This window comes from Trichoplusia ni, chromosome 7, assembly GCF_003590095.1.
Source record: "Trichoplusia ni isolate ovarian cell line Hi5 chromosome 7, tn1, whole genome shotgun sequence".
NCBI lineage: Eukaryota > Metazoa > Arthropoda > Insecta > Lepidoptera > Noctuidae > Trichoplusia > Trichoplusia ni.
In genome coordinates, this window is record NC_039484.1 from 6,838,645 (window position 1) to 6,866,485 (window position 27,841).

Genomic DNA, 27,841 nt, shown 5'->3' on the forward strand with positions numbered 1-27,841 from the left:
AAGCAGTTGGCGGTGGTGGTGTCGAAAGATTTGACTTTTTGACGTAAATTATTCGTGTAGTAAATATGGCTGACGAACTCAATGTTGACAGTCTAATTCACAGACTTTTAGAAGGTAAAGATTCATTTATTCCAATTTATTACGTGTACTTTGGTTCTCTGACTCCAAAAGTTATGCCCTGACATGATGGTTCTTCGCTAAGTGTGCTCTTGTTGCGTAATTATCATCGAGTATGTAGGTATAGAAACGTCAAACTCATAAATAAATCGATTATCCCCTATATTCTTATCTGATTCTGCATTTGATGTTAGATATTTAGATGATTCGCAGGCGACAATTTCCGTCTTAGAAATAGAGCATATACTGTAAATAGTTAAAAAATATAGCTATAATATAGATTTTCACACTACTAACAATGATGTCAGATTCCATAGCATGGAACACTTCCATGGGCCTATTGTCGAGCTTTTATTCGCTTTCTGTATCACTTTATATGATTTAAACATGTTTATTTCACTTTATTATGCTGCTTTTTGGTGGGTTACCGCAGTATACAGACTGCAGCAGGAAACAGCAAGGCGAAAAGGGAAATTGAAAGACATCTTTTCAGGAGAATGTATGGTTATATCCAGAATTCTTGCCAAAGTATTAAGCTAGATTCTTTTTTTTTCTTCCTTTAGTGACCAATCCCATGAGCAATTTTGTTCCCATTTCAATTGAAGTTTAATTTCCAGACTTTTCTTTTACTTGTTTTACTATCCCTCATAGGTCCTAAAAATAGCTCACCTAGTACAAAGGAAAGCTATTGGCTCAAGAAGGCCATGTATATTTTAACCTAAACATACACAGTAATCTAACCACACACAAACTAATCAAGTTAATTATTTATACACTGAACATTGAAGAATTTGGTAACAATATAATATTTTTTACTATTTTTGGATTTGTTATTTTGTCTGCATACTGTGCATTAATAAGTATTAAAAAAATGTTTAATGTTTTGTTCTAACTGTAGCATGATTAAGTTGTGAAAAGAGAAATCTAATTATAATTTCAACTAATTTATGTGTATTTTGTTGTAAATGTCCCTGAGCATTGAATTATAAGTACTTAAATTGTTACAATGCATGTCTTAGATAAAACATGTTATTAAATCTGAATCATTTAGGTATAGTTTTGTTGGTATTGTACAGTGTTCATGTGGCAACAACTATGTGCAGCTACCTATCACATTTGATGTAATTTGACTCATTTATTTGCATTGTTGAATGCTTGAAGGAATCATTGTGTTGTTCTAAATATCATTTAATGTTGTATGTAGTCATTTATTGCATTAAACATTATAAATTGAACTGTATGCTTTGTATTTATTTTTTAAGCAACATTGCATTTGTATGTTTTATTAGTAAAGCAGGGTTGAAATATTTAAGTGTGTTTGTAATGTTGGCACAGTTCGAGGATGCAGGCCTGGCAAGACAGTGCAGATGTCAGAGTCGGAGGTGCGAGGCCTCTGTACCAAGTCCAGAGAGATATTCCTGCAACAGCCGATACTACTGGAATTGGAAGCACCACTCAAAATTTGTGGTATACAATCACTTCTTGATTGTTCTGTATGAAAAACACTATGATAAACAATGCTTTGGTAAAAATAAAGTAGGGTATTTTATCTCTTTAAGAAAAGTAGATAAAACTGCACACTTTATTTTTATTATCATGTAGTCAATTGAGACATCTGATTAACTATATCATGGGGTTTGCTCTAGATTTTATTATTGTGTGCATAATATTATATTTTAAAGTTTAGCTTTCAAGTTATTAAATATATTTGCATGTATTTTAGGTGATATACATGGTCAGTACACGGATTTACTACGTCTGTTCGAATACGGCGGATTCCCGCCAGAGGCTAACTATCTGTTCTTGGGTGATTATGTGGATCGTGGCAAACAGTCGCTTGAGACAATTTGTCTTTTGCTTGCTTACAAAATCAAGTATCCTGAGAACTTCTTCCTCCTCAGAGGCAATCATGAATGTGCAAGCATAAATCGCATTTATGGTAAGTGATGTACATACTTATCCTACTACTATTATAAAGGCGAAAGTTTGTAAGTATGGATGTATGGATGTTTGTTACTCTTTCACGTAAAAACTACTGAATGGATTTGAATGAAACTTTACCACAATATAGCTTATACATCAGAATAACACATAGGCTACAATTTTTGAGGTTTCTAATGTGAGGTCGTAAAAAAACACATTTTTTGCGCTTACATTGCAAACGCTGACTGAATCCTACAAGATAGATAAAAGGCAGGTATAAATTATAACTAATATCTTCTAACCACGCGGACGAAGACGCGGGCAACAGCTAGTCACAAATAAAATTCCTGTCTAACTGTTACTTGCTACACTTTTATTAATTGATATGGTTGTATTGAAATCTTGTAATGTATCAAAATCATTCATCAACATTCCAATAGTTTGTTTATATTTCCTATGATCCTATTACTAATGCATCTTGAGTGATGCGTAAGTCTTTGTTCTAGTAATAACCTTATTATCTTACATGTTATCCTATTAGATGAGGATATTTATTGTCTTAAGATTGGTATGAGCAGCAACACACTTACATCTTACAGAGAGGAAAACAGGTGTGTTGTTATATCCAACCACATATTAGAAGAATCTACATTAAAAGCTTAATTAGGTTTAACCTTGACCTCACTTTATAGGCCTTTGTCACGGCTTGAATGCACTGATAAAGATCTTTATTAAGTAGACAATTTATGACTACAACTCAACTATGTATTCATTTCAATAGGTTTCTACGACGAGTGCAAACGCCGATACAATATCAAGTTGTGGAAAACATTCACGGATTGCTTCAATTGCTTGCCAATCGCTGCTATTATTGATGAGAAGATATTTTGCTGCCATGGTGGTCTCTCTCCAGATCTACAAGGCATGGAGCAAATCAGACGAATAATGAGACCCACTGATGTCCCTGACACAGGTAAAGCTTCCGAGACTAATTGATGAATCATTTGTTCATCCATATGACAAAGCAAACAATTGACTTCCGACATTGAAATATTCCATATCATTGAACTACTATTAAACTTCAATAGCATGAATAATCAGCGATTATCCGATTGAAGTTTACGTATTCTTCACTGTAGTATTTTGACTATAAAATTATTACTATAACAAATGAAAAACAAGCACCAAATTTTTTGCAATACAGTATAAATATCTCTTACAATCCCATTAATATGTTGCAGGCTTGCTTTGCGACCTACTATGGTCAGATCCAGATAAAGATGTACAAGGTTGGGGCGAGAATGACCGCGGCGTGTCCTTCACGTTCGGTCCTGATGTCGTCAGTAAATTCCTCAACAGACATGACCTGGATTTGATCTGTCGGGCTCATCAGGTAACCTTCTCGTTTCTATTGCATTTTTAGGCTATCAATAAGGTTTGATGACCTACTTCGAGTTATTTAGCCTTCTTTGCACACTTGCGTGTCTTACAAAAAGGTTTTATTTAAATCAAATCCATTTGATTTGTTGAATACTTAAAAAACAGTATTTATATTTCCTTAATGACAATAACAACAACACAAAATGCATTCCCGTTAATCTATATTGATTACACTACAATTATCTATGAATAAGAACCTTTCAATAGAGATTACATAGAATTTATTATTGGTTGTAGGTAGTTGAAGATGGATACGAATTTTTCGCAAAGCGACAACTGGTGACACTGTTCTCTGCACCAAACTACTGTGGAGAGTTTGATAATGCCGGTGGCATGATGTCTGTTGATGAAACACTCATGTGTTCTTTCCAGGTACGTGCAATGTATTTGTTATCAAAGTTTACCTACCTAGTTAATTATATTCTGAAGCTATAAAAATCCAATATGACACTGCTAGTTATACAGTGTGGTCCATAGCGTTTATTTTTATAGCTGGTTTAATAAAATGTTAAGGATTCCGAATTTTTTACGATATAAACTTCCTCATTGTTGGACCAAGATAATATGGTTAATTTATAGCTGTTTTATAATTTCTCACTTCCACAAATGTAAACTCATATACAAAACTAAATCCTTTAAAGTGACTACATATTATAGTATGTGTAGGATGTGTATCTAATGTGATATTTCATGATCCAGATTCTAAAGCCATCTGAGAAAAAGGCAAAATATCAGTACAATGGCATAAACAGTGGGAGGCCAGCCACACCTCAGCGATCACCACCTAAGAAGAAATAACTGACGTTTGGCATCCAGTGTGCTGCACAGTGAGAGGAATGCTACAAATAATTAATTATATCATGTATTATAATTATTATGTTTAGTGTGGTCATTGGACATAGCCGAATAATATGTCGCATATTGTTAAAATTTATTTATCGATTTGCTTGTGCCTTCTTATTTTTAATTTTTATTATTAATGTGAGTGATATTAATTTATGAATTTAGTTCTACAGACTGTGTATTGAGCTGACATGATCTATTCGGCGATGCCTCGGTGACTATTGCTTTTTCGATCCCTGATATAAGGCAGCCTTTTAAATGGTATTGTACCCTGTTGTGTTATTGTAACATGTTGATGTTGTAGTAAATTGTTTCGTTAATTTTAAAATGTTTGAGGTGGCAAGCGATCTTAAAGATGCGGGCATTGGAGACAAAAGCGTCGTTACATTTTCATATTACCTATTTATTAAGTTGTAGTGGATCGAAAGCACATTCGCTTGGTTTATTCTGTAACTAATGTGCCTATAAATGTAAATTATATATAGGTCTTGAGTAAGTGACGACAATTGGTTAAATTGAAATTTCTAGTTTATTGGATTAGGCAACATTAAAATGAATGATCGTCCAATTTAACTTCCCCTTTTGTTTTAGTGAATGATATTTTCCCTCTTATCCTATTGTGGAGCTGGCCTAAGACATGATATTAACCTTCTCCTCGTCATAGCAATAAGTGTTTTATTTTCTGTTCTAGGACTCCATTGCAATCACTTGGTATGTGTTTAGGGAGTGAAGTACCCAGTGAAATTAATGTTATTTTGCTCTCAGTATTATTCTTACCGATTAAGTGGATGTTTCAAAATTGTATGGAAGTATAACATGATCTCCCTACTGAGGCTTACCCAACAGAACTATACTGTTAAGTCTCAAACTAATTGATATAATTTATAAAATGTGGTAGAAGCAGTGTAGTCCTCGCAACAATAGTGCAATTGCTGTATTATTACTATTATATTATAAAATTATATGCAGGTTCTGCATTGTACAATTTTATTTTTTAGCTATGTATGTCAAATGATTTTCATTAATAAATATCACTATTTTAAACTAAGAGGTTTATTTTTATTTTAGTTTTCATTTTGGTTTGCATTTACAAAATGTACTTTTGTTTTAAACACTAACACTTTATGTATCTTCTAAGAGAGTAAATGTGACTTTATCTAATTCATAATTTTACATCACTAGATGCTTTATTAAATTTATTGTTGATAGAAGATAACATGTTGCTTTAAAATTATATTTGTTCTCATTAAAACTTTTCTGTATTTCTGTATAATAATTAGCTGGTATGGATAGCAGCAAGATTAGAACTATGTAATTACTGTCAGTGTCACTTAACATTTAAAATTTTATTCTATTTTCGTCTACACTTAGAGAAAGATAAGTTTTGAAAGCAAATGAGTTTCAAATTATATAACTTATTATAAATTTTGTTGTACTTTATCTCAGGTGTGTACAATTTTCTGAAATATAAATTTTATTCAAATAATATCTATCAATTTATTTCATTCACTTCCATATCTTTTTCTTTCCAGTTTATTTCTTCCACATCAACTTTATCAATCAGAACATTATTGATCAAATTCTGATGATTGTCTAACTTATGAGTGAGTTTTGAAATTAGATCATCATTCCTTCTTTGGTATTTTTGGATATCCAATTGTAGAGCTTTGAGGTAACCGCGCTTGGCTGCCAAGACCTTCTTAAGTCTATTGACACGCACTTCATACTCTTTTGCTAATGATTCTAGGAGGACTTTTTGCTTTTGTAAATTTGCAACATCACTTGCTCTAAGTTGTGCTTTTACATCCGCTAGTTGTGGTCTCCTGAGAAAAAAGAAAAGAGAAGAAAAAACATAAAACGTAACTGAAAAGATACATGAACTTCTGTCTTTATTATCTTTTAACTTACCACAGTACTTTGGTGGCTTCAATCTCACTATATTTTTCCTTCTGTTTCTCTAAGATTTCAAGTTTCTCGGGCATGTTCTCGTACTCCCACATAGCACTCAACTCTTGTACCATTTCGTCAAGAATTCCTTGTTTTAAACAGTTGAACATTGGCATCCATTTAACACGCCTTAATTTAGCTTTAGGGACTGTTTCGAGGAAATCTTCATTTCTGTAATAATGCATGACTTGAATGTTTGAAAGAACCAATGAATATAATAGTTTCAGTTGTCATAGTAATATATAAACCGTTGTTTAGTTGGCAATAACTAATCAACTCACCTCACAAGATTTACAATGTTACCAAACTCTTTCAAAATCGTTAAGTTTTCAAATGTTATCTCCGAATTATTCATATCTATATCACTGACATGATTTCCCACTTTTTCACCCATTGTTTACTAGAGTGTATCACAAGTTTTCAAAATAGATGTTCAATTGTAATATTCAATTCAAATAGTAACGAGCATTAGCGTCTGAACATCAACACAAACATACTTGTCAATGTCAAATAAGTAACTGTCAGTAAAACCATAGACTTCATTTGCCTAGGGATGTTCGGAAAGTTACTAAGTGATATTCATAGAACAGCTATGACGACAATTTAACATTATTTGAAACATTTAGCGTGTAATAGAATTATATGAAAAAGTTCATGCACATGGTAAAATGTTTAAAAAAATTCATGAACAATATTTATTCAATAAAACTCATTGATACCTAGAATGTGTGGTGAAATTATGTTCGATGCTGACTACACATTGTACATAACTGAGTAACCTACTAGAGAGTTTTATAGTATAATATTCATCAACATTGACAAAACGCCATCTTGTCTCAAACTAAGTAAAGCTTGTATTATGAGTACTACGTACTTGAAAATGTATTTTTGTTCTTGGTGGAAATCGAACCCACGACCTCCGGTATAGCAGTCCCCCATATTAGTAGGGACAAATAAAACATATTTAGTGGCTATGATTTTTGACTGTTTAGGTCTATGTTTGTAAGATTGGATTGTCTTGGCATTCGGGTTTCATAATAATTTAAAGTGTTTCTCATAAGAGACTTCTGATATCTTCTGTACCTTAGACTCGACTCTTATAGGATTCATCTCTAGGGATTGCGACAAAGTTTTCATTATGGGGAATGAGCATGCTATCAGTTAACAGTAATTGTCTTGCTTATCTTTTTTGTAGTTGGTATTTATGTTCCGTTTTCTTGTCATGTGAGCATCGAACCCACAATGGCATACTGGCAGTTATCCCTTTGATTGCAAAATTACCTACATCTTTCTTCTTCTACAGATTTATAATTATTAATTTGTACTTTATTTTAATTTATCATAATAGGACTGGGTTATCCGTTGACCACCTTTCTATCAATGGTCTATTTTATTTGTAGAGCTTAGATACTTGTGTGACAAGGAAGTAACTGACAATGATGTAAGTAGGTGCGTATATAAATAAAACAAGAAAGCGTTTTCTCGATTTTATTGATTTTTTTAATTTATGGAATAAATAAAAATATTAAGGTAATAAAAACAAAACTTTAGCAACAAGTTCATATTCGTGGCAGTGACTATGTTATGCAGTCTTTGAGATCTTGCGTGATCACTGATCAAAAATATTAAATTGTAATTTAATTTGTATCTTAGTTATATTTTTTTTCTTTTATATAATTGTTTAACATAGTCATTGTATAACAGAAATGTTTATAAAATATAAATTAAGTTCTTATCATATTTTGGGTTCGATGGTAGTCTCCCTTTAGAAAGCAGCGGCTGAAAAATAAAACAATAAAAGTGCTAAAGATATTTATCAAAAAATATTTTGCATGAAGACTTATATTTTTATTAGCAACTAATCAATTAATTCAATAAGTTTTTTTTTAATACAGTAGTAATAAAAAAAACTTCGTAAAAATCAACTGTGTTTCGGAATGTTTTAAATATAAATTAATTTATATCAAGGAATTTATCATCACGTTACATTGGGATCTTATTGGAAAATATGTTCTACTAGATATTGCAGCGATACCAAAGTGGGCAATACTTTTGCTCATTCTTATTGTATTATGCTGATTCTTACCATATCCTGAATGACAATGACCAATAAGTCTCAAGTAAACGAGAAAAAGCATTTTTTTCATCGCCTATCCCGTGAGCCTTATTAAACACAACATATTGGTCAAGGTTCAACGGGACAGGAAAAAGTTTACTTTTTTTAAAGGTGTTGAAATAAAATTATTGTCTATTTATGTTTATGGTTTTATGTACAAAGTTTTATTAGGGCTTATGTAGATGTGTAGTTTAGATATGACTTGGTGCATCCTAGTTTCCTTTGGGTGCTTAAATTATAATGGTAATGATAAATATTATGTGGTCAAGTGCAACTATTTTAATACGATTCATGAATGATTGCGAATTCGATTCTCCATGATTGCATACCTTAGAGAAATAATGGACACAAATGATTAGGGTAGATTTATTCAGGTCGTGAATCTTTTAATAAAACAGACGGATGTAATACTGCTAAAAGAAATAAATTAAATTGAAAATTAAAACAGATAATTGATGTTACTGTACTTGCAAAGAATGATCTACAGTGATAAGATGTTCTACAGATATCTAATAATCTATGTCTTAGTATCAACCGTGTAACTGCTACGTATGAAAAGGAATAACACTTGAACAAAACAATAGGATTCATACTGCATTCACTTGCACGTGATACGGACAGATACCTGCTTTGTTTGCATGTTTTATAGACTACGCATGAACGGTAAAGTCTTGCTTAGATCGTCCACGGTGAACTGGTCTGCCACCATTAAATCTGCCGTAATTAGAGACAATATTAAGACAGCTGTATACATTCGTGAACTAGTATCAAACTGTAAAGAAAAACCAATCAAAACGTCACACGCAACGCACTTACTGAGAACGTTGCGAGTCCTATAATATAAATCACCGGCCGCAACAGCTCTTCGTTTGGCAGTCAGATTGTTATAATCAAAGTTAATAGATGGCGGTGGTAATCCAAGTCCATGATAGTAGTTCGAGGCCAGTTTGTACAGCTGCGATATCAATAAAGCTGCAGAGTGACGTTTTGCGTATGTACAGCAACCCACTAACCTAACGGCCTGACCGGGTGCTTGTCCCAAAGGAAGGTGCGTTTGACTGGCGACAGGTACGAGTCACGGATGTAGGAGGGGCTGCGGTCCCATCTGGCGATGGGCTTCAGCTCCGGCCAGTCGTACCAGAAGGGGTCCCGAGTGATCGCGGAGATGGGCAGAGAAGGGCTGGGGTTGAAAATGTCAGCCCAAGGCCTTCGTCGGAGTCCGCCGGCGTTGTACAGCGGGGCACCTATACGCCACAACTATAACGTTAAATGCCGGGACAACAGAAAACTCCATCTGCACTTCGTCATCGCCCGCCCAAACAGTGTTAGCCAAGCCCCAAGCGTTAGAACAGCGTGCGTGCCGTGATACTGCTACAGAATGTTAGTCTGAGACTAGATACTTGTAATCACTTATATTTTCTAAGGGGATGAACATCTTTAGCTTCAATTGAAACTTTTATTAGAGACAATAGTATCTACTAGATAATCATACAGAGCTTTATATAGGTATGATTTTGATTTCTGAAACATAAAAATTATCCAAATGTATCGTAGGGCAAAAAGTGTTATTTTTCCTCAGCCGGCGGTAAATGAGTCTCATAATGGGAAAATTAAAATTTCACGGGAACTCTATCAAACATTTTTTTATCAGTTAGTTAGCAAATAGTAGGTACGATTTGGCTACTACATGCTTATTTTTTTTAAATGTCATGCGATTGCAAGCAAACATGTAAGTTATGATTATTTTAAAAAAGAACACATACACTCGTTGGATAGAACTAAACAAGATGTTAATTATATTATCTACCTACAACAGGAAAACGTGAATAAAAATGTCCTGAGTGATTATTCACAGAAATGTAAACGGACAAATAAGTTACGTTAACTACAGATGCTAAGTCTCACACAGCTCTGAGTAATTGGGGTGCTACACTGAACTGGGGCATCGGACGTAAACAAATTGGTATCTTAGAGAGAGTTCAACTCAGAGAGAAGAGTAGGTCATGACGAAGATACAGGGTGGTCAGGGAGGCTCTGTTGCCCTTACCGTCGGCGTCGTACGCGACCTCGCAGTCGCGCGGCGGGCTAATCCTGGGCTTCACGGGCGTCGGGGACTTCCCGCGGAGTGAACGGTCAAAGCCTGCCCATTTTTCTGCTTCCGCGAAAAATGGGTCCTTTCCGAACACGTCCGATATCCTCGCCGGCCACGCTCCTTCATGCCAAGTCTCATTATCAATACCATTCTAATTACACACTTCAGGGAAAATCCGCTCACCATTCGGAAAAGTCAAGACATAAGACCGGAAAGAAGGATCACCTAAGTCTTCTATTTAAATATTTGTAGAGTGTTGTGTTCTTGTATGCGGAGCATGAATACCGAGTAACAAGACATTCCAGAGCGCATGTTGCTCATATTTACAATGCAGCTCATGCAAAACATGTTCATTTCAAAGTATTGATGCATGGAAATTCGTTACTATTTTGGAGACAGGCGCACATTTTTGCTGAAATTGCTTAAAAATGCTTAAATAGTTAGTACGTTATCGGTGTGTTTGTGGAAAGTCACATACTGTGAAACTCGCATGTGCGTCAGCCTCATTACCTAAGTTCAGATTATAATTTCATGTTAATAAATTTTGCCAAATTGCAGATTGCTTATTAAATAGCTAGTAGAATTAACAGCGGAGAGGTACTAAACTACTAAATCAAAACACGGGTTGGTCTTTTATGTTTTAATACAAAATATATCGTAGTGTTAGTTAAATGTTCTTAAAACTTTGTACTATTCAATAAGTTATGGGATAGTATAAAATATGTCTACGTTACAATTACAAATTTTTAATTTCACTCTTTATGAATTATTGTTTAAATATGATTTTTTTACAATAGGATGTCAGATTTTATATCATAGATGTAATGCCTCAATTTAACCTACATTTAAGATTTATATACAATTTTGAATTTTGGATGGATTTTTATTACAATGTAGGTAAAGTATTCAAAATGTAAGAACACAAAGTTCGTCGGTGGCAGTTGTTTCCGTATCTGTTCAGATCGACTCAGAATGGCTAATAATTAATTATTTTTGTTGTTATTATTAGCTTTTCATGTTCTTTGCTTCGGACATCGTCATATCACTCGTATTAGATTCAAATCAGATCGAATCTTACAGGTGACTGGAGTCCTTATAAGTATTTCTGAGTCCACGTGTCGTGCTCATCCGGCGTCCCAGTAAGGATAGAATATCTTTATAAGATAATAGAATACCACGAACTGGTATTCCAGGCGAGCCCGCGACGTGGACCAGTGTCAGCCGGGATTCGCCTGTACTTTATTTACAATAACAATCAGTCTATCTTAGACACGAAAGACGACTACAATTAAATTGTAGAAGTAAAACTTGTACAGATAAACCGCGGCGGCGCTTACTCTATTTTAAACCTAATGTGTTCGTGCATAAAGTTGTTAGTATTTACCTGTTCCCCAGTGGGGCTTGCTGTCAGGCTCATATTCGATGCCTTTTAGGCTCTTGGGCTCCAGGGGGGTGGTGGTGATGGGAGCGCTGAGGTCGGTGATGGGGTACGCGCGGTCCTTCAGGTAGAGACCGTAGCGAGATGGGTACAGGCGGTCGATGGCCGCCAGCCTGTCGAGATGGTCCTGCCACGCCTTGTGCGCGTCGAAGGGGTCGACGCCTCGTCGCACGCGCCTCGGTACGTGATATACTGTCAGTAACAAACGGTACAATCATCAGATTTATTCCAAAGAAAATATATCAATCAAATTTTCAAATATCACTCTAAAATGCCAGTGATTTGGATTGGAATCGACTATGTTTCTCAATCGTGTTTTATTATTTATGTTTTACTGCATTTCTTATTAGTCTATGAGTTTGATTCAAAGCCAACATTCACTGTCATTTGCATTATAACTCAAACGAGATTCGTTGATAGAATCATTATGAAATAAAAGTACGGAACACCCAATTCTGTAATCCTTTCCAAAAGGCATATCTTTAAGAGACAAACTTCATAAAACACTTTATGAGAGTGAGTGGAAGAATATAAAGAAGAAGACAACATTAGACCATTCTTGTATGGTATTTTATTTCTTTAAAGTAAATATTAAATTTAATAAAAATCTAAAATCTTCATAATTATAAGTTAGTATATAATTAGTAGCAGAGCATAGCTTTAGATATTTATAATGAGAATGACTGGACGGGATCACAGTAACTCATGAAAGTTATTCATAGAACTCACCTCTTTGCAACTTGCCGGCAAGGCTTGATACAACAATATCATAATTGGGGCTTATTAAGTCACAAGAAAGTTAAATATGTAGGGGTCAAATAAAAATATGTTTCACCTGACAAATGCTGGAAGATATACAATATAAACAGTGATCGATGTAACATTCATGGCATAAATAGTGTGAAAGTAATGTTATGTATAAGAGGTGATTTCTAACGAATGACACATGCGTTTATTAGTTATTAAGTCGTAACTTGCACAAGCAACTAATGCCAGCCGGTACATAAATAATGAAGCTTTACTGATCACATTTATAATGAGTTAACTAAAACGTAGATATCGATAAACATTTCCACAATATAACGCCACCAACAATTACATAAACGTTCACAAAAGTTCGAACGAAGACGGTCATTAAACCTTAAAAACAATGGCTGAAAACAATACGAGTGTGGTTGTATGTAGCTTCATGTAATGTTAGATCGATTCATCCAAATTCTATCTTCGAGCTAATGACAGGTTTACATTAAGAGTTTCACATTTAATTGTCTTTATTTATAATATAAAACTTTATTACATAATAAAATATAGACAGCAGGATAGACGGTTACGTCTCGTTATAAAATTACATAAAAAACAGCTTCATGGGCTTTTGTTTAAGATTGGTGACTATCATTATCGCTAATGATATGAAGCTCACAATGTGACTATACATTCGTTTTTATTGTTCGTAAGATTAGAAGTCCTGAATTTATTTACACTCTTCCGGAGACCTTTTGTGCTGAAACAAAATGTTGACATAGTTCTATAGCTGAAGAGAGAACACACAGACACTGATGTCCGTGACTACACATCTAAAGAGGTTTCGTTTCTATAGTCAACAGTATTAAAGCGTGAAGCACATGTTAAAGTTTTAAACAAGTTAATAAATGATGTCAATATATACATAATTAATTACTGAGACATAAGATCAAATATTTACAGTGGATATTGCATACCTAATGATAATTGGTTTCTATCAACTAATAGCACAAAATACTTTCATTCGATTTTAGACAGAACGTCTCGATTGTATCGAAAGGTTATCTGATTGCCAAATTAAAGTGTCGTGTGTGAGTGATGCACTTGCCAATCGATTACCTTCAGAATTGCATCATCAACAGGTGATCTGTCAACATCGTCTATTTTAGTTTAATGATTGTAGCAATCATGATAAATGCAACAATATCGGTTGTCGATTGGCAGGTTGGTTATTGTAGCGTGTGTGCACGTGTCTGTGTGTGTGTTGTTGTGGTGTGGAGTACTAACCTGGCCTGTACGCTTCGAGGGAGCGCGGGTAGTTGTGGGCATAGATGGGGCGTGGGGAGTAGCCGTACACCTCGCGGTGCACGGGCAGGTAGCGGTATCCGGGGACGGTGATCCTCTCGGCGGCGGCGATGGGGTCGTCGTAGATGGACTTAGTGTAAGGGTAGCTGGTCAGCTCGGGGAACACGCTACGGCGGGTGGGCCTGTACCTCTCCTCGGCTCTGATGTCTTCAGATCCTAACAGATAAGTTTACCGACTTCAGTTTTCGTTCACTTTAGTTTGAGACGTTGTTATTGTTTTTGTTAGAAACTTTTCCTACCTTTTAGAGAACGCACGAAGGATTGCCAAAATCTGGCTTTCTTCGATGGCGTCTCATTTCTGCCGATCATTTCTAAATGACTTTTAAACATTTTGGCAGATTATGTCGTGCTCGTGGTCTGTAACAAAATTTTCATAAGTGAGCATCTATAGCTTCAAGTTAAGTAGTTCAATGTTTTTTGCAGGATGTGCGCCCGATCATATGTTGTCGATAGGTCAGAACGTAACCTTGAGGTTGGCAGTGTATATCTTTTAAAAATATGTCCAGGTGACATAATTGAGTAGAATAGCGTGCTCGATCCTCGTAAATAGAGCAGTGACGTGCGCTAGAGTTAGCAGCAGAGCCGCAAATAGCCGTCTCGGTGGCTGGCCGCCGTGTCGAATGGCCCGTGGACTTGGACAGGTGCCAATCTAACTGATGCTGAGAAGAAACTTGAAAACAGCCGTTTTTACGAATGTCTACTTATTGCTCTGCTATTTTCGAGTTTGTGACGACCTTGTTGCGAGTTACGATGTGGATAAGTCAGCGGCCTGCCGCAATTTCTAATTACGTAAGCTTTGGGCTTAAATATGCGAACATATTGATGGAGGTGTTACGGCGCGGCCTCGGGGTATTTCAGGAGCTTCCACATTACACCTTTGTTCTTTTGTTATTTGCCAAGGATTTTCAGCTGAATATAATATGCGAAGATTAGTGGAATGTTTATTCGATTCGAACAGTACCACAGCTAAATATATTTCAGTTTATTAGAAACAGAATGGAACTCGACTCTTATTACAAGAAACAAGTTATTCTGACTCTGATATAGATATCTTAGGTTTAGTGCCGATTCTCGTAGTTATACAAAATTATTATAATATACCAGGTCTACATAGGACTGTAATCTGGCGTTCCAAGATATACCGTAACACGTTATGTACACAAACTCTTGATTTTTCAGTTTATTTATTGACGTGCGTCATTGGTTTAAATTTAGTTGAACAGAATCGCCATTCGTCAGGCACAGAGTTAAGATCGACGTTTGTAGATAAGAAGGAATACTTCAATGGATGGAATGAACGTATTATTTTGATCTCATTACAAATATTGAAGCAAAAGCGTTCCAGATCAAAAAAATGATTTCTCTTTTTTCCCTCAACTGGTTTCATCTAATTTAATAAGAACTGTTATTAAAATGTTGCGGTGATTAAAAATTCAAAAATATTTTGAATTATTTCATTTTTTACAGAATTATGTTTATTGTCGATCAAAGGAATGTTTACGTATTTAGATTGAGTTTTATGGAGTCATAGTCCTAGTTTCCCACCTGTCATTTTAACTCATGCCAAGGTAACTGTGTAACATCATCGTAGTATGAAAAGCGAAAGCGACTTGGCACCAATTATATTGAGGTCCCATTTAGATTTTAAAAGCCTGGTTAAATATATAGATTTAGGTCAAGTTAGGTAATTGAAATCTCGAAATGAGATCTTTTGAAGTACATCAATTGTAATTGTAGAGTCCATTTATAGGATGTTAAAAAATAATTCTTCTTCTGACAATATTATGTTTGCAACGATTTAAAGTAAATAAACATATTTTTATGAAAACAAATGAATAAAAATAAATTAATTGATTTAGCTTTTGAAGTCTAATCGAATAATTCCTGAGTTTAGCATATTAAACTTTAGACGTCGGACTTTAGATTCGGAAGATAAAATCATAAATTTTAGTATAGTTTTAATAATCTTATTTTATTATTAAAAATATATATATAATTGTCCGAAAACAGTAGTATCAACAACAAACATTGCGAATTATCAAATGTAAACTGAAAAAAACCCTCGATAAAAAGGAAAATAAAAACCTTGCTAATGAAAACATTAATTGACATTTTGTTTTTAATTATATGGCCTAATCTAAAGTACCTGTTATAACAAATTAGGTCAAGATTGAAGGCCAATGTCAAATATGTTTCGCATCATCCATTTCTATGCAGGCTCCATAGTACTACAGCGGCGACGCTTTCGTCGTCAGCTTCAAAAGCATTCATGGTATGGTATCTAGTTTAAATTCGAATTGAAGGTTAAGTATACATCGGTATAATGTGGATTGGCCGTTAAAAAAAGCTAGTCGATTGTGAAACGGTTACAAAAATACATGGAGGCGCGTCGATTTGGCGGGATTGCAAATTTGGCGCGGGATGAGTGTGGCCGAAAATAGTTGCGCGCGCGGGCGGATCGGATTCACAGCATTCCCGGATCCGGCGCATTGTCGCGGGCACAGGTGCGCACCGGGACCACGCATATGCGCTGAAACAACTCACTACTACTGACATATGAATAATAAAACTAAGCAAATCCCATGATGAAGAGTCTAGCGACTGAGTTTAAGGAAGCTGTCTATATATGCGGCGATCCTAACTCAATGGAATATTTTGGCTGCTTATAAATCACATAATCAAACATTTTACATAACTTTCGACCTCATTAGCTTGTGAAGCTAAGGTTTTTGAACAAACGGTTATATAGATTTCACTTGAATTTCTTTTACATAGATTCACTGATTTTCCTGTTAGTAGCACAAAACAAAAAACCGAACTTTTGGAAAGATACTCCTAGTTTTGTTTTAGTGTTTAAAAATGTTTAACTAGCATTTAATTTCACAATTAATTAGTACACAGCTGTAAATCTGAACAGTTATGAAAGTACAAAAAAATGCATGAAACACATTATTTAATAGAACTCTGTTGGCTTGCAGTGACGGAATATACATCGTTCACGTTTTTCATCGATCACTTGGTATGTCGTGTGAATAACTTACGTGCTGCTGAACAAATGTTACCCGGTTATCTCCTCTTATCCCGACTAATCACCCGCGAGAATGCGAACTAGACTTAAGTCGAAGTCGCGGACCGAGCGAGACGAAGTTTCAGTTGCGCAACTTTAGAGCGAGACAACGCTACGAGGTTCGGGGTGAGATCGGGCGCGGCGTACAACCCGCGCGGGGCACACATGGCACAACCCTATCGGACTTGGGCGACACACTGGCCAGTTTCCTTACCGATTAAATAATGGTCGTTAAATAAATAGAGTTGTGTGGTTTCGTTGACGAGCCGACGTCGAGTGTCGGACCTGGGCGGGCGCGCACTGGCCGCGGCGGGCGCGAGCCGCACTTGCCGACCGCCCGCCCCGCTCCCGCCGCCCGCCCGCCCAAAAGCATTCAATAAACATTTTATTTTGCTCGTGTTTTACTACTTTTGTGAATGTGCTTGTTCCCGGATGCAAAAGTTTTTATGGCAGTTAATTTAACAAATATAAAAGCAAAGTATTATTATTAAAATGGCAATACAAATAATTCTATTCTTTTATAGGCATATTCATTAAACACAGGTGTACTATATTATGTTAAATAATAAAGGGTTTTAGCGTCCTTTGGGTTGATATTTCGAGGAGTACTTTGAATGGAATCGTTTAGTTTGGCAACTGCCGACAACATTGTTTTTCAAGAAATTTAAAGCAAATAATTTGATTTTCGGTGATTGCGATTTCGACTGAAGATTATGCAAGGTTTATTTATGTCTAATAGAAATAAACTCAGTTTCTCCAGACATTGATTTAAAGGAAAACCTATAAATAGTTACATTTAGAACATTTTTGGTGTGGAATATTCTGGGTAGGCGATTAATTCCTCCCACAAGCTTGTATAGAATTTTCAGGTAGTATTATATGTACGACTGTATGTATAGATCGCATCGCCCGTGAAACTACTGAAATAGCTTCGTAACCGTCCACCTGAAATTATCCAACTTTGTGGGTGAATCAACTTTACATTCCTCTCTAATGAATCAGATTTGTTTATGAACACATAATTTGATATCGTTCACTTGTTATGAAAGTAATGTGGCTCTATCTCTCTTTTCTAGATGCTAATTAAAACGATATGACTTAGGTGAAATAACAAGTTTAAGGGAAACAAACAATCAAGTAATAATTCACATCAAAAAGCCTTTTACGTATACAGCAACGTTGCAACTTACTTTACCTAAGTTAGTTCTCAAAAAGTTTGAAAATATCTCTCAACAGTCTCAAAACATATTTTGTCATTTTTAAAAGGTAGAGAAAAAAAGAGAGCAACAAATTAAAATGAATAGTAGATGCCTAGACACCGCTTTAGGTGACAAACGGCCTCCTTGACATTTATTTCAGTATTTATTCTTAGTTCTGGTATTTAGCTCAAAGCTTTGATTTTCTAAACCTCTTTCTAGGTTACATAGTTAAGGTTGAGAATGAATTTATTGCTCTCATGTTTTTTTAACTAGGTTGGCTGTAACAACAGTAAACTTTAGCATAAGTATTAGTATGAAATCAGCCAGTAGCGCAGGCTTACATATCATTGGGTCCATCCTCTCCCCGATAACTAAGTGGTATTAACATAATGTAATTTTAACAAGTAATTTTTAAGTTTGGTCGAATCGCTTGAATCTATGAAGGGGATAGTTCGAAGTAATATAATTAAAGAAAGTTTGAGAAAACTTTTCGCTAAAAGGGATATTGAGCTTACAGAAGAAAGCTATGAAATACTTCTAGGGATTGTAGGGTTTCTTACCTCATTTACTTGGGGACGCCTATGTTCAGCAGTGGACTATGGCAATATGATGAGCATATGGAATAGCAGTAAATCATGCAACTTAAGACAAAGCCATTATTGAATTCATAACAGGATGTTTATAATGTAACCAACAACGCTTTAATTTACGATTTCGACAAAAATATTCGATGCATTTTTGTATATTTTATTTTTGTGGAGACAAGGTCGCGGCGCCAACGGCGACAACTGACCTCGTATCGATACCTTATTATTTTTAACTTTAGACACTTCTCCTGAAAATAAAATTTAAATGAACCTTTAACTAAAAAAACTGCTTTCAATAGTTCCAAGATAATCTTTAATAGAAGGAAAACCTGATTTTCAGATTCCATAAGATCAATAACAAGTTGCATATGTCGGCGTAGCTCTCTTTTGGGTGTCAGGATAGCCGACATCGGGATAGGGTATTCAATAAAACACACATTCACGCCTCATTATCGTTTAATCCTAACCCTATCTGGACATATTCCCAACAACGCCCGCCCGTCACCGCTTGCTAAGCGCGCTGGAGAGAACAAACGGCGCAACAAACTCGCCAGTCTTGCGCTGTCCAATCATTACACATTATTTAGTTACTTTACACAATCTATATTCACAATATTAACAACACAATCATCAATTACGCCTCAACAATTACTAACTTTAATATTACGCAATAATCACTTAGTAACACGACCATCTTCCAACTTATAATCCACTATTCTAAATTCAAATATACCCGCGCTTCTATTTTACAACCAGCCAGTATTGGCGCGAACAGTAACTATATAGGTTTTATGAATGAGGTTTTAATTATGATTTAGTTATTTATTCTCATGCTCATCTCCGACACATACATACTAAAAACAATGGTCTCAGTTTTGTTAAAACAAATTCGATCATTCATTTTTTAAAAAGACTTGATCTACAAAAGGTATTAGAGCTGAAAATATGTATGCTTTTGTGAAGAAGCTTTTATGTTTGTGTCAGACTTTTAGAATGTCTCAATGACAATACTGTCACCTTGTAGATAAGATGTCACATAAGAAAAAGCAGCATAACAACCGGATACATGAAGAAAATCGCAAAAAAACTTTCCTTTACACGAGTCTTATGTTTACATTAGTTAACCCTACTTATTTAGGTGTGTATGTCTGCTTGTATGCCGTCATACGGCCCACGTGCATCACCCTGAAACATCACGTTTTATCGAATTTTGGCGCACATTCAACTGTTTTATAAATAGACGCTGCTATAAACAACTGAAGATCAGACTTTAAAACAACTTCCGATGGTAGGCATATCATTTCCTCTGTTGTCACGAGACGGTAGTGCTCGTACTCGCTGTAGTACGTGCCTAACGGGTTGGCTGGCGCCGAGCTATGTAAGAGTTATTCAGAAACTATAACCATGGAACTATAAGTACAAGTGTCAGGTCTTTGGCCTTTCTCATGCGGGTTAATAATAACATGACGATAATTTTCCAGCTAATCCGGTGATCTCTACTACTAATAGGACAGTCCTGGAACATCCGTGGGTGTTTGAAGGTGACAGTGGGATTATATTTGGAGATTGAGTAATATTACCACTTGTTTACCAACATCACCTAAATATGCTTGAAATGTTTCAGGTAATATGCCAAGGATATGGCCAAGCGTCGCAAACGTGGAATAATATGTTGAATCATGGGGCTACTGTAGTCAATGATACATTGTATAAGCGAAGTCACGAATGGAAAACATGAAAAGTTTTCGATTTTTTTTGTCATGTTATACGACAATAAGTTGTCAGTTAAACATATTTGAGTGGAAAAGGAAGCTTTAAAATCATCACATTATTTAGATGTTTTTTTCAAAGGTTATTCTAGAAAATTGAGACCTTTAATTACTGATCTCACGTTTTAATTAATTCACGCGCAATACAACTCTTGATAAATAAATCCTTATCATTTTTAATTCGAATATTTTAATCCTCTGCAACCAGCCAACGAAATATCATCTAAAATGTTTTGAAACAGACGATTGATCCCGTGGCAAATGATATAAAAACCTATGTGCTTAATCAACCTGCCAATCGAGTCACACATACCGTATCAATTTATCGAGTCGTACACATTATCCGTGTGCATCAACAAAATCAAATGCTGCCAACTTTTACTATCACCGTCATTTTTTATAGCAGCAATTTATTATTTAAATCTCATCTCAATTGTAACGAATAACTAAGCATTCTTTATTAAAACTTACAGATTCGAATAAACGTTCACAGTTTTCCGGAATCACCTAGAACGTTTTGAGTGAATTTACAAATTCACATTCTAATTTTAGATTGAAAACAAACGACTGCCGAATTCTAGGAGGTGTATACCTAGATAGTAGTCCGTTTTGCATATTTATTTAAGTCTTGCTTATTATTTTGAAAACGTGAACGTACCGCAATCATAATAATCGATTAGATTTATTTAATGTGGACATTTATAGAACTATGTCTATAATATAATTATTATTCGAGTCAAATCTGACCGTTACACTTCTTCACTAAGACGTCAGATCCGGATGAATCTCTCCGGATAAAACCAGAATATAACATCAAATTATTCTACATTTTCAGTTATTAAAAATCACATTTAGGACATTTAGAATTATAAAAAGTTGAATTACCTACTTACCTTTTTAAAGTAGAGTTTGCAATTGATTGCAATAACCTCGAATAATTTGCGAAAGGAAAAAGCTTTCAACCGGATAGATCTAATAGTAGTAATAGTACCATCTCACTCTGTCGTACATAGTGCGGTACTGACGCGATGACGACACATTTTTATTTATACACCCGTAGAGTACATATTTCTATCACCTTAAATTCTTAGCTCTCAGTGATGTAGCCAAAACATTCTAAATATTAATGATGCAGATTGATCCAACATAGTAATTGTTGCTATTATAAGTAATCATTTATTGTCTCTCGCCATTTGTTCGTATATTTCACCATCTATTTAGCTAATAAATAAAATATTTTGCTGTTATTTTATTTGTAATTTGTCTATTTAATTTAAATTAATTTGGTATTTGGATGTTCAAAGCCAGATCTCGAGGTGACTGTTAATGAACTCTTCGATGCATCGGCTACGGCTATGATACAGCAGACATGAGCATAAATGAAGACAAATTACTAATGAGGATTAATTGCAACAATAATAATAATATTAATGAGGGTTAATTACAAACAAAAGCGTATGTAGAGCAAGGTGATTTTGTATCTAAATTAAAACGAGAGCAGGTAATCTACTCCATAAACCAAAACTATTTATATTGATATATTATGTTAGTTTGCATATTTTTACACACACGTGTTACAGATTTTTTTAAAATTTTCATAGCAGTTCACATAGAAATTTGCTCATCAATTTGCAAGATCAGCACGTCAGCATGTTTTCGTATATTATGATATAACGTTTGGCAAGTCGACAATGTGAAAATAACATTAAATATTTGCAATACAGACAGTTGATAGTCGAGTTTCCACTGAAGGGGCAGGAATTTTGAAACTCTAGCACTATATTCAACAACTAAAATAATGCTTCTTTAAAACGTGTCCCCCGATGATCCCCAGCAATATTTCACCGACTTCTATGCTTAGAAAAAAATCATAGGAGTTGTTTATTTACCGTTATTAACGTTATATAATATTCCAGTACTTTTACACAACGCCATCTTGCCTCTAATAAGCATAGTTTGTATTATGAGTACCCAGATGAGTACTCAGATATGAGTATTTCTAAATACATACATAATATAGATAAACTACACCCAGCCATAGAACAAATAATCCTTTGAAACGTTTGGCCAAGGTGGGAATCAAATCCACAACCTCCTTTAAAGCAATCACGGCCACTTACCAACAGACCAACAGACCGCTAATTTCTCTATAAAAATATCTTAAACTAAAAATTATATATAGCTAAGTATACAAACGAACTACAAATATAACTTTCTTTGTACTCTACACAGTAATGCAAACCGGTTACTCTGAAGTCTAACGTAATAGATTCTCGCAGCATATAACAGCAAGCATTATATGCTGCGAGCATAACAGCAAGCAAAATATATAACAGCGGAAGAGAAACAATGATGTTAAACAGATCAGAACAGATAGTCTTCGGAGATGTACTATCTGATGACAGTTGGGCAGACAACTTTATGGCAATCCCGATCGGAATCGGAGTATTTATAGATTCTTAGATAAACAATTTGTTTATATTCGGCGTAAGTTTCCAATAATGGAATATTTTGTTTTGGCTCTGATATTGTAATCGCTCATGTTGGAAGGGTTTTTCATTACAAAAATATCTGCCGTTTATTTTACCTAAGCTAATTAAAGCTTGAATGCTATTTCATAATGTAAACTTACAGATTTTTATTGAAAATTGGCATAATAAGCAAACGACACATAAAGATGTTTTCAATTTTTTTTCGTACATTTAAAAATCGTACACACATTAACACACACAAATTGCCCACTACCAACAGCTCCTTGCTTTAAAACATCATCATATTGTATAAGTTCATGATAACAATTTCTTGAGGTTTTAGTTTATTCCACATAAATATGTAAGTCTGTTGCGTTATAGTAAAGTCGTGGAAGCGAAACAGCGTACTTCAAGTCTTCAACTGTTTCTTCCTCACCAGTTGTCAGACAAGATGTATTTTACATTTCTTGTTAATATTCCAAGATGTTCTCTAAAATATGTAAGTAAAGATTGCTATTGAACACGGATTGACAGGAACAGCTGGCTTGAGGTTTTGTTTTATAGCTCGATAAACCGATATGATTGACTGAGATATTTAAAAGGAAACTAATTGATTAAACAATATAAATGCAGTCCTGTAGTGTAAAATGACTGGTGACATTTACTCTCATTAAGGAGACATTGTGAGGTGGTATGAATGTTTTGTTCTCTGTTTGAACGTTTAATCGGCTGAACTAATTTTCATAAAAAAAAACCAAACAAATGCGAATCGAACTTGCTTTAGAAAGGGCTCTGTGAAAATAGGCTTAAGAAAACCTATTTGCATCAACCTGGATATTTATTTCCACTTATGTGTTGTTGTACGGCAACAGAAAAACGTCTTCTGTGCTATTTTAATTTGTCTGGCTATCGCTGCTCGTGAGATATCAGTTGATAGACGCACAGATAGTAGAGCATCAGTAATACAGTTCCATTTTTTCCCTTTTGGTAGGAAACCCAAAAAGAATCATCGGCTCAGTAATACATGAACTGGTTTTCAACAAAGTATGCATCAATACAAGCCATTATAACGTGAACAAAAACAGACTTTCATTTGAGGAACTTCGCTCGTCCGTACATTTTACAATCAATAAACGTCTCGAGAATCAGTTTAGTTACGATAAATCATCTGCGCAATGCGGAACGTGTAACACCAGAGGCGAATGTTTTACGAACCTAATCGATGGTAATTATGGATGACAGACGTATGCACAGACATTACACTGCATCAATATATTTTAATGTCTCCACATAGACTGAAATCGATTTGTGCATTTGGTTATATTCATGAAGCGAAGGTAAAACTATGATTTTGTTTCTTTTGAACGACGACGTTCCTAATTCGAAATTCTGCTTTTTTTCTCGGAGTTAATGGCCAATAGGTATATTGTACTAATCTTTTCTAAATCAGTAATTATTTTAAATAAATTATACAAAGGTTTATTCACGCGTATTTATCGGCATTGCCCAACTAGTTTCAGAACCAAGCATTGCATCATTTAATCCATAAAGCCCCGCGCGGTGCCCGGGCACCGCGTTTGACATAACGCGACTTTTCCCTATAGCCCCGCGCGGTGCCCGGGCACCGCACCTGTCCACTCGACTTTAACACTTGAAATCACTGTTTACAAACTACTTTTGTATAAAGAAGTTGAGTGACATGTGTCGTTAGTGACATTTTCTATGTCGTGAACCAAAAACGAAACGTAATCTACGCGCCATTATTTAAAATTTGATCAAGACATTTGTCATTTGCGCGGGCCGTTGCGCAGTGTGGTGCAGTGTTGTTTTTTGCGGATTTCACAAATTTGTCTGAGGTTAGTGCTGTTTTTTCTTACTAACGTGATTATTTTGTTTATAATTATGCTATTTAGGTAATTAGTTGTAAGAAATACATTGTTATAACAATTAGATAAAGCCAGATAAAATTCGTTAGAATGTTTAGGAATTCCGAGTGATTTATTGTGATTTTCTTTAGTAAATACAGTAAAATGCATTATTTATATGCTATTAAGTAATTTGTGCAAGGTTTCACGGCGATTTATTAATGTATTTATCCATTTTTTGTAAAATAATAGTAAGCTTAAATTTGTTGTTATTTATAAAAAAAATATATAAAAATGGCGGTTTGTTGACAAATGTTCAGCCCGTCGAATTTCGTCTTTATCCCGTTAGTTATAAAGTCTAAATCCGAGTGAATTTTTTTTTGTTTATTTTTTTTTTATTTTTTTCTTAGGGAATGAAGTGTGTCGATAAATGTACGATATTATTTTTTTTAATCGATAGTGTCGATTGAAAATTGTAATGCTTTAATATAATTTTAATTAATTATTTTTATTACTTATGATAATATTACGTTTTGAATAGATAGTATTTTTTATCGATAGTTATGATTATATATAGTAATGAGTTTGAAAAATTTTAATTAATTATTTTATTTTAATTTATTATCTATTATTAATTATTTTTATTTATTACCTACTCATAATAATTTACGTTTTCGTATTATAGTAATATAGTATTTATTTTTATTTGTTAGTGATGATTGTATGTTGTTATATTTTTTAAATTACTTTTAGTAATAAAATGTTTCGAATAGATAAGTGTGTCGAAAGGTATGATTTTCTCCGTTTTGTTTTACAGAATGTCAGCTTGGCGTCCAAGTGACGAGGCTCCTCAAGACTTCATCGCCCTTCTCCATAACAGCAAAGACGAATTATTGTTTTTTGTACACATCTGAACAACTTAATTATAAATTGTCAATAAAAATGCCTTCATGTTTTTGCATTTATTTATTTTTTCTTTTATTTTACATGTTTCATCGTAAATAAATATACTTTTTTTAATTATATTGTATTTTTATTTACAAATACTAAATACCTTACAAAAAGACCAATTATCGATAAAATTTCAAAAAGTGATGGAACATCACTAGTTGTTTTAATGCTTTGCCACGTCAATGTTTATGTGGTTTTATTATAAACATCTCGACGTCTTTCATCTAATTGTTTACGTAATTAGATAGCATAGGCCCTTGTTCTCAATATTTGGTTTCAATATTTGTATATTTCTTGTAATCAAACTCACAGGATGGGTTTAAAAACTTCCAACTAGTAGAATATACATACTTTTTCGGTTTTTATTTGTTTTTTGATTCCTGATACATAGAAAATATATCTATTAATCTTTATTCGTTTATAGAATAATCAAATATAGTGTTTTATGCAGATAAAACTCGTTTTGTAAAAAACAATATTTTCCGACGCCATTTCCTGACAACCTTCACCTGCTGTCATTTTATTTTTGACATTTAGTTCCGGGGAGGAGTAGTAATGAATCATTCTCACGATAGTAACTATCAAAATTATTTTTTTATCTTATGCCATGTTTACAGTTTCTCTTTTCTGGACAGCTAAACTGAAAAAAAAAACAAATGTTCCGAGTCTCTGGTCAAACTTTTTATAAAAACGCTTATTTGATTTCGTATTACACTATATAATATAGGTACATAGATATAGTATCTATTAAAATAAAAATATGCCTCAAAAACAACCCGTCGAAGATGACATTTTCTTGAAATGGTCTGGTGAGAACAAGCATTACTGATGACTTTTCGCGTCAGTCACAGTCATAAACGCTTGGCACTCGAAACAAGCATTTTGTATGAGACAGTACCGAGTACGTAGGTCTATTCCCAGCTCATACACGTGTTTTTCATAAATCGTTTTATAGTTTTCTAATAAATACTAAACGTTTACTTTATGGAAAGATTTTCGTAACATTTAACTTAAACACTACGGGTTAGGTTACGTAACTTTTAGTTTAATACAATTGCTAAGATGGCGCGTATTAAACACTTATGATAGATGCAAATGATGGCAAGTAAAACGTGAAATACTGCCATGCCATTCTACAAATACCATTTTTTTTTAAAAAAAAGGTCTTCCAACAAAAGAAAAACAGAAATGAAAGCTAAAACAAAATACCTCATAGTAACAAATAAAACAAGGAAGTAGGTAACTACAATATTAAACGCAACATTTGAATACAGTTTTATTACGCTAACCTTGTGCACACAACAGTGAGTACGCTTCGGTAAGAATGTAGAGGCCAACTGATTGACACGTGAGCGCTATACAACTAATCTAATTAAACGAACTGGTATAAAAAAAATCATTCATGACTTTAAATTTGGAAGAGAAGACTGTTCGAAAAAAAGTTTTGATTTTCGAAATCTAAATAATCGATGGTACAATACTGGCATCATTGATTTTCTTTTTTAATTATAAAAAGAGGTTGTAACACTGTTACTAATTCAAGGGTTATGAAATCACGGCCATAAGAGTTTCTAAAGGTTACAGTGCACAATATGTATAATCTAAGTAAACAGTTCTAGGATCTGGATTGTGCCGTATAATTAATGTAGTTCAACTGTTGTTTTTGATCAAACCGGGCGTGGCATATCTAAAAATAAGATAACATAAAGAAAAATAATAAGCTCATGGTAAACTAACTACGCACAAGCAAGGATGATTTACCGTCGTAATAGCAACCAAATATCTTGGCCCCTCCACCAAACGTTTTTAATTTTTGACGTCATCTATTGACGCTTTTCACATAAAATACGTTTTTCTTTCAGACGACGAGCTTCGGTAATAAAATGTATTATTTATGATCTCTTCATAAT

The 27,841-nt window shown here is 34.4% G+C and overlaps 3 protein-coding genes and 1 long non-coding RNA gene across 10 annotated transcripts; 2 read left to right on the plus strand and 2 right to left on the minus strand.

Annotated features, from left to right (window-relative positions):
- LOC113495718 (serine/threonine-protein phosphatase PP1-beta catalytic subunit) lies at positions 1-5,218 on the plus strand. Its single transcript, XM_026874617.1, has 7 exons — positions 1-114; positions 1,453-1,584; positions 1,841-2,056; positions 2,822-3,013; positions 3,282-3,433; positions 3,718-3,852; positions 4,180-5,218. Exons 1-7 carry the CDS (start codon positions 66-68, stop codon positions 4,276-4,278), a joined length of 975 nt encoding a protein of 324 aa, XP_026730418.1. The 5' UTR covers positions 1-65; the 3' UTR covers positions 4,279-5,218.
- A 142-nt stretch (positions 5,219-5,360) lies between these two features.
- LOC113495719 lies at positions 5,361-6,784 on the minus strand. The gene is made up of 3 exons (XM_026874619.1): positions 6,552-6,784; positions 6,232-6,441; positions 5,361-6,146 (listed from the first exon to the last, which is right to left on the minus strand). The coding sequence occupies exons 1-3, from the start codon at positions 6,662-6,664 to the stop codon at positions 5,816-5,818; spliced, it is 654 nt and encodes a 217-aa protein (XP_026730420.1). The 5' UTR covers positions 6,665-6,784; the 3' UTR covers positions 5,361-5,815.
- A 960-nt stretch (positions 6,785-7,744) lies between these two features.
- On the minus strand, positions 7,745-17,412 carry LOC113495696. Of its 7 annotated transcripts, none has more exons than XM_026874575.1 (8): positions 17,304-17,412; positions 14,262-14,379; positions 13,945-14,178; positions 11,863-12,108; positions 10,434-10,598; positions 9,400-9,630; positions 9,012-9,100; positions 7,745-8,049 (listed from the first exon to the last, which is right to left on the minus strand). In XM_026874575.1, the coding sequence occupies exons 2-7, from the start codon at positions 14,350-14,352 to the stop codon at positions 9,030-9,032; spliced, it is 1,038 nt and encodes a 345-aa protein (XP_026730376.1). In that variant the 5' UTR covers positions 14,353-14,379; positions 17,304-17,412; the 3' UTR covers positions 7,745-8,049; positions 9,012-9,029. The 7 variants fall into 7 exon arrangements, with proteins under 7 accessions (XP_026730376.1, XP_026730377.1, XP_026730379.1 ...); XM_026874576.1 differs by lacking the exon at positions 17,304-17,412 and adding an exon at positions 17,064-17,284; XM_026874578.1 differs by lacking the exon at positions 10,434-10,598.
- A 7,243-nt stretch (positions 17,413-24,655) lies between these two features.
- On the plus strand, positions 24,656-25,926 carry LOC113495830. The gene is made up of 2 exons (XR_003400765.1): positions 24,656-24,971; positions 25,798-25,926. It is a non-coding gene; the product is annotated as an uncharacterized LOC113495830 (long non-coding RNA).
- The last annotated feature ends 1,915 nt before the right edge of the window (positions 25,927-27,841 follow it).

Bases quoted from the DNA above. Each gene is read 5' to 3' on its own strand.
- LOC113495718 (XM_026874617.1), top strand. From the start codon at position 66: ATGGCTGACGAACTCAATGTTGACAGTCTAATTCACAGACTTTTAGAA. The intron at 3,434-3,717 runs GTAACCTTCTCG...TATTGGTTGTAG, and splicing joins TGATCTGTCGGGCTCATCAG to GTAGTTGAAGATGGATACGA. The intron at 3,853-4,179 runs GTACGTGCAATG...TTCATGATCCAG, and splicing joins CACTCATGTGTTCTTTCCAG to ATTCTAAAGCCATCTGAGAA.
- LOC113495696 (XM_026874575.1), bottom strand. From the start codon at position 14,352: ATGTTTAAAAGTCATTTAGAAATGATCGGCAGAAATGAGACGCCATCG. The intron at 10,599-11,862 runs GTAAATACTAAC...CTTGGCATGAAG, and splicing joins CAAGCCCCACTGGGGAACAG to GAGCGTGGCCGGCGAGGATA. The intron at 9,631-10,433 runs GTAAGGGCAACA...TGTGGCGTATAG, and splicing joins GGTCGCGTACGACGCCGACG to GTGCCCCGCTGTACAACGCC.
- LOC113495719 (XM_026874619.1), bottom strand. From the start codon at position 6,664: ATGGGTGAAAAAGTGGGAAATCATGTCAGTGATATAGATATGAATAAT. The intron at 6,442-6,551 runs GTGAGTTGATTA...GCATTATTACAG, and splicing joins AACATTGTAAATCTTGTGAG to AAATGAAGATTTCCTCGAAA. The intron at 6,147-6,231 runs GTAAGTTAAAAG...CTTTTTTCTCAG, and splicing joins GAAGCCACCAAAGTACTGTG to GAGACCACAACTAGCGGATG.